Genomic DNA, 7,199 nt, shown 5'->3' on the forward strand with positions numbered 1-7,199 from the left:
GGTCCAAAACTAACCCGTCAAACGTGCAAACGGCTTGTTTTCTTATTCGCCTTAAAAGAGCCCCATGAGGTTTGTATATTGGTCAGGTCAGTTTCTGGTCCGGGCCAATTGGCAATGAGTTGTGACCATGTAAATAGGTTGTCTCGCACGTTTTTGCCTAAAAACATGCACGATAGGCCAACTTTAACGCACCAAAGCTGACCCGTCAAACGTGCAAATGGCCTGTTTTGTTCTTCGCCTTAAAAGAGCCCCGTGAGGTTTGAATATGGGCTGGGTCAGTTTCCGGGCCGGGTAAACAAATGTGGCATTTAAGTAATATTTAAAGAAATGGTATTTCTATACAATAGACTTAAAAACAAATGTGGAATTTAAAATAAAATTTAAGGAGTCAGCCAAACCATAAGGAGTCAGCCAAGCCGCAGGGAGAAGTCAGCAAGCCGCAGGGAGGAGTCAGCTAAGCCGTATGGAGGAGTCAGCCAAGCCACAAAAACCAAACAAAAAAGGAAAAAAAGGATGCGTCAGTCATGCCATAAGCCAGACACATCAGCGTCCTTTTTGGCTTTCATGCATTGGCCGTTGATGTAAGAGGCTTGTCAGATAGGTGTCACAACGCCATTAAACGGACGCAATAAGTGATAGACAGATGCCTCCCATCGTTGAGACGTCACTCCATGAATCCTTGAGGGTGACATTTTAATAAAATTGAGTTGGTCAACTTTCTTTTTTGTAATTTCCCCTTATATTTATTTCATCTTTTTTGTAATTTCCCCTTTTCTTCGACCAACTAATTTTAGAAACCAGATTATTTATCTATAATACTATAAAAAGGAGAAGTGATGTACACACATGTAATTTTACATGGCGTCCATCATTTTATGCAATATATACAACTAAACAATGCTTCTTTTGTGAGGGTAAATTTGTCAAGAGTATAAATTTTTAAGACAGTAGGAGGCTATAAGAGTAAATTAACCTATCCACCATACTCACACACACAAAATCATTTCCATATTATGAGAAACAGACGGTCATCTCATTAGTGTATTAAATTTGCCTCATTAAACCACTCTTAACCTCTTCACTTGCGTATTTATTCCTTTCCATCGCTGCCCTTAAAGAAACCTAATCGACATTCCTCTGAATCAAACCGAAGATTGAATGCTACGCAAATGAAACGGTGGGAAGCAATCAATCATGATTTGAGATATATATATTTGAGATGGGAAAAAACATAATTTTACCCTAATGAGGGTAGTCTGTGGGGTGCTCCGATCAATGGTGTTCTCAAAAGCGACGATTAAAGTTAGAACACCCCTTCTTCTTCTTCTTCTTCTTCACGTCTGCAACAGGTTATTTCTCCGTCTTTCTCTTCTTATTTCGTTAATTTCGAAGAATCTTTCGGAGGTGTTCTTCAATTTTACAAAATCGATATGAGTTTTCTATATGACTATTAGTGTCTTTGGTTGTTATGTTTTTTTCTTGTAGCAGGAAGTATGCAAGCTACGTGATTCATCTACTTTTATATTAGGGTTTATAAGTTCACTAACCCTGATTGTGAGTTAGGATGACATGAAAAATGTTTTATAAATCAGTAAACACAGAAACAAAGCAGAGCATTCAACATCCACGAATGAAATAGAGGGAAACCTAGAGATACATGAATTGTGTGAAGAGGTTTCGTTTTAAATTATTCTTTATGGTAATATTGAGGTTTGTGTAGGGCCCACTAGGTAGAATTACACTTACGTGAGCGTGTCGCAAGACTAAATCTATTCGGATAATCGTAATCACTGTATCCAAACATCAGAAGTTGATTATATATTACCATTTGAAATCTAATCGGATTCAAATGGTAGCATGTTCAACCCTGTATAATTCGAAAGGACTAATGAAAGAAGTTATTCGAAGCGATAACCCTGTAATTTATTTTGAACATGTTTATCTTAAAGAGAGAATTCTAGATGAAGAGTGTCTTGAATTTAGAGGAAGCCGAAATCATGAGACCTGATGAACATATTACAATTTTTACTTATTTCCGGATGAGGTGTCATGTAATGCAGGCTGCTAAGACTTTGGTCAACAAGGGGTATGAACCGGAAGTTATCGATGTCAGATATTTGAAACCATTTGACTTGCATACAATTGGGAACTCGATTAAGAAGGCTCGGAGTGTGCTTATTGTTGCGGAATGCATGAGAACCGGTGAATTGCTGCAAGTTTGACTGCAGCCATTACAGAAAACTTTCATGATTATCTGGATGCACCAATTATGAATCTGGCCAATTTAATCGGTAATCAGACCAAATTTATGCTCTTTTTATTCTGTATCACATGGTGATTGCAATCCGACGATGTTCGCTGGAGCTCTCAGTGCATGGTTTCGTTTGAAGTTCCCTCATTTGACATGTGGCAGTCTTGCAAGTTCTGGTGTAGTTCTTGCTGTTTACAACCTCACTGAATTTGATCAGCAGGTGATGCAAAAAGTTTTTAACTTAATTGCATTTATTTTAATTTTTAGGCAATATGTTTCTTATTTTTCTAATATATGTTTCTTCAAATTTGTGATTACGGTAGGTTGGTGAGTCTACAAGACCTGAATGTAAAGCTGTGTATTACAGGAAGTTACTCAACTTGTTGAAGAAAAGCTTGCATCAAATCCTAAAGCACTAAAAGCCACATTTGATGCTACCGAGGTATAGAAAACTAATGTCTTAGTTTAGCTATATGCCGGTCACATGTTGCATATATTTGGCGCGGAAAGAGTAGTTGGATAGTTTTTTTAAGGTTGATGACCCACTGTTATGGTTAATTAATGAAAAGTCCTTTCAGCTAAAAATAGATGGAGACTTCTTGTATTTTCTGGCAGATGCTGCAGCCATAGCCGTAAGTTTGTTTCTGGTGTGTCTTGTTCATTCAGAGGTATACATATATTTCTGCCATAGGCCATAGCTCACATTCTAGGTAGGGCTGTCTATTTTTATCCAAAACCTGAAACCCGACCTGAATTCAAAGCCACCCGAGCCCGAAGTATATATATGTTTAAGGAGGTTTTATGTATTAAATACACTCTTGGTGACTTTTGCTTTGTTTGACTTTGATCCGTTCGGTCTGGTTCTTTTTAATCTATTTTTTTATTTAAATCCGCTTTAGCTGACATGATGTGTGAATTTGGTAGTTTCAATATGGGAATCCCGATAAACTTTGCACCCCTATGATAGAAGCTAAGAAGGCCGGAGATGATTTAGTGGTAATCCCAATTTTCTTTGAATTTCTTTCATGGACTCAATTTTTTCTAATAATTTTTGGTCAAAAAACTAAAAAGACCTTTTATGCAGAATGCCTACGCAAACTACATAAAGGAATATTACGTTGGAGGTTTTGGTGCTGAAGTTGAAACATATAACCAAGAAAGCCTAAAAAAAACCACCCTGAGTGACTCATCTGATGAACGGTTATGGTGGTTCTAAGTTTGCACTGAAGTTGCATATTTCCAAGTGGCACCTGCAAACGATAGCATTCGCTCTTCAAAAGTTGACACAAGGCATGAACACTACTGTGTTTCATACTTAAAATCATTTCCATGATTTTTTATTGTTACAGCACACACCACGGGTCTATCATTTGTTGTAATTTGATTGTGATTTGTGACAGGTACCATTTGGATCTATGCAAAAATGTGTTTGGAGAGGGTGTATATCCGGTTGTTGATGCTACAAATCTGTAATATGGGGCACAGACATTGCTGGTATGAGCACTTAAATTCAGTGTTTTCCTTTGGTGGAATTTTATGTTGGAACACTTTTTTTGTGTATTGTCATCATTACAAACGGAAACTATCAATGATATGATTTGGTCTAAAGATTCATGTGTTCTCGTCATTAAAGGGTGATTTGGACATTTGATTAGTGGTAAACTGGTCATAATTTAATATTTCAACATGTACATCCAAGATCAAAAATAGTATTTACAAATGGATCACAAGATCCATGGCGACATGCATCCAAGCAGGTGTCATCTCCAAGCTGTAAGTCGCCAACGCTAATATTTTAGCTGATTTAACTTTTCATTTTGTTTTTCTTTTACATTTTCCGACCTCGAAACTTGTTTTTTTTAATCTGCAGTGCCATCATATCTAATCTCTTGTGATAATTGCGGTCACGGAACTGATCGAAAGGGATGCCCACTGTCTCCTTTAGTTCCTGAAGGTCCGTATTTTTTTGGACATAAACAATATAGTTTGCATCAATCAAATCTTTTTTTGAACAAGTTGTGACCAAATTTAAATAAGCTTGGCTCGGCTCATAACAAGCTTATTTTTATATTCGGGCTCGGCTCATAACCAGGTTTAAATAATCTCGGCTCTGCTCGTTTACTAGACAACTCTAAATAAGAGGTAAATGTTAGTAAATATTAATAAAAACGAATACTACACTAAAGCTCGCCGAGCCCGACAAGCTTCACACAACGTTTACTGAGGCATAAGCTCATCTCATGCTAGATAAGGCCCGGCTCGTTTCAAGCTTTTTCTCAAGCCGATCTCGAGCAGCTCACGGGTTGCTCGGCTCATTTTTATTAAATACACATTTATATATACATTATACCTGATATGTGAATAATGACTACAAAAACACCATTATCACAATTATAATGTAAATTGACCCATTCAAAAGTAAATGGGTAAATTGAGTTTTTTTTTTGTTTCATAAACTTCATTCCGAGATTTGAGCAACAGTTTGAGTGGATGTTGAAAATTGAGTTTTATTTTAAAATGACATGTTGGCAGTAGGTTTGGGGAGAGCACACTGAAACTAGGATCCATCCATGCTAACAGAAGGGCAAGTAGGCAGGTTCGGTGACATTTTACCTGCTCGAGCAGCCGGTCTTCTTTCTCAATTTACAACCGCAAGATCAGATTATTGATTTCACTCATCCCACCATATAAACGCACCATTTATCCTAACTATATGATCTGATGTCAAGAAATGGATACCTGGGTGCCAAGTTAAGGAATGGGTCGGGCCCCATTAGACCCGTGTGCCCATAAGCGTGCAAATTTTCAGGTAAAGAACAATAGAACATATAAAGTTTGTGAATGTAAATTTTGGGAGCATTATGTGTATAGGAGGCAATAGAACATATAAAGTTTGTGAAAGTAAATTCAGGTGAAGAACAATAGAACATATAAAGTTTGTGAATATAATTTCTGGGAGCATTATGTGTATAAATTTTAAGTTTTTTTTTTTCGTGTAGTTTGATTTAGTGTTTGTTGTTTGTGGAATTAGTTCCTTTAAAGATAATCCTCACCATGATGAGAACGAAAGATTGGCACTGCTAACAAACCTAGCCGGATATCAATTCTCGCTAATAAGTTTTTGGGTCGGCCTTTATATAGAACGGAGGGGAGCTTTTATCGTTGGTCGTTAAAAGAAAAAGAGCCTTGGTGATTGTTGTTTTTTTATGTCAATTCTTTGTTTATACTCTGTGTTAACAAAATGATTTAAAAAATAAACTATGTGAACTCGTTGGGCAACGTGCGGCAAAAAATCATAAATACCCGCGGCAACGCGCGGGCCTTCCCACTAGTTTTCTTAAACGAACAAGTGCAAGTAATGTTCCCTCAATTCAAACCATTTAATGACAAATCAAGGGATTCTACGTACTTTATACGCACGTAATATGAATCGACGAATCAGTATAAAATCTTGAAAAATAAATGAAACAACGGAACTTTTAAAACTCAGATTTGTAAATTTGAATTTTGTTGATATACTTATCTCGTATTTAGAGAAGTTATATTAAACAATAATAATTTTCAGTTACAAATAATAAAACTTCTAAACACCAACATTGACAAAATACATATAAATAAGTAACACACACATCCTAATTTCATATTCACCATACTACTAAATAAATTGCTTCAAAACTCACTGTACTACAATCTATAGGCTATGGAGAAATATGAAAGAATCATGGAAATTGGACGTGGGGCTTATGGAGTTGTGTGGAAAGCCATGAATAAGCAAACTGGTGAACTTGTTGCGATCAAGAAACTCATCCAAGAATATCACACAGCTGAAGAGTGCATGAACCTGAGAGAAGTCAAATCACTCATCAAGATGGCCAATCATCCGAATATCGTAAAACTCAAGGAGATCATACGAGAAAACAACACATTGTTCTTGATATTCGAATGCATGGAATGCGATCTCTACAAGTTTACGGCTGCAAGAATGAAACCTTTCCCCGAAACAGAAATCCGAAACTTATGTTTCCAAATCTTTCAAGGTCTTGCACACATGCACCACAAAGGATACTTTCACCGTGATCTCAAACCGGAGAACCTTCTTGTATCCAAGAATCTGGTAAAGATCAGTGATCTTGGTATGGCGCGCGAGATGAATGGTAAACCGCCATATACGCATAATGTTACAACATTGTGGTATCGTGCCCCAGAGGTCTTTCTACGTGCGCCATATTACAATTCTTCGGTTGATATGTGGACAGCTGGTGCAATCATGGCTGAGTTATTTACCAACCAACCATTGTTTCAAGGTTCTTCTGAATCAGATGTAATGTATAAAATCTGCCGAGTGTTAGGCACCCCAACTGAAAGCACGTGGTTCTCGGGACTTGATCTTGCTAGAAACATATGTTATCGGTTTCCTGATTTTCCTGGTGTGCGGTTTTCTGAACTATTGCCGACTGTAAGCTCTGATGCGGTTAATCTTATTGCTTCGCTTCTTTCATGGTGTCCTTGTAAAAGGCCCACAACCATGCAAGCGCTTCTGTTGAAAAATAATTTAATCAAACAATTAATTTATTAATTACCGAGTTATCAGCCAAACCAGTTTGTTCCAACTTGAGCAAACTGATTAAAGAAAGGTAGAAGGAGACTGTCCCGTTGTCGGACGAATTTAAACAACACGAAAATTAAAACCAACCTGGCGAAGATCGTTGAACGAAAGCCTTGAACTGCACGGATGATTCCTGTCCTTAAAGGATTTTACGCGCTCGTATTGCTGTGAGCTGCAGCGTAAACTCCCAGGATTTAATGCAGAACTGATCTGGTATTCCAACAGCAATGGAAACCAGAAAACGCAGAAGCTGGAACGAAAACACGAACACCCAGATGGAGGAGAGTAGGCTGCGAAATTATCAGTGTATGAATGGGTAACAGGAAGGTTTTATTTATAGGT

General features: G+C 37.4%; 1 protein-coding gene and 1 pseudogene across 1 annotated transcript; both read left to right on the top strand.

Annotated features, from left to right (window-relative positions):
• Window positions 1-1,017: 1,017 nt before the first annotated feature.
• LOC110906914 lies at window positions 1,018-3,865 on the top strand (annotated as a pseudogene).
• A 2,027-nt stretch (window positions 3,866-5,892) lies between these two features.
• LOC110906913 (cyclin-dependent kinase F-4) lies at window positions 5,893-6,915 on the top strand. Its single transcript, XM_022151973.2, has one exon. It carries the CDS (start codon window positions 5,952-5,954, stop codon window positions 6,825-6,827), a length of 876 nt encoding a protein of 291 aa, XP_022007665.1. The 5' UTR covers window positions 5,893-5,951; the 3' UTR covers window positions 6,828-6,915.
• The last annotated feature ends 284 nt before the right edge of the window (window positions 6,916-7,199 follow it).

Source organism: Helianthus annuus, chromosome 14 (assembly GCF_002127325.2).
Source record: "Helianthus annuus cultivar XRQ/B chromosome 14, HanXRQr2.0-SUNRISE, whole genome shotgun sequence".
In the NCBI taxonomy this organism is placed as follows: domain Eukaryota; kingdom Viridiplantae; phylum Streptophyta; class Magnoliopsida; order Asterales; family Asteraceae; genus Helianthus; species Helianthus annuus.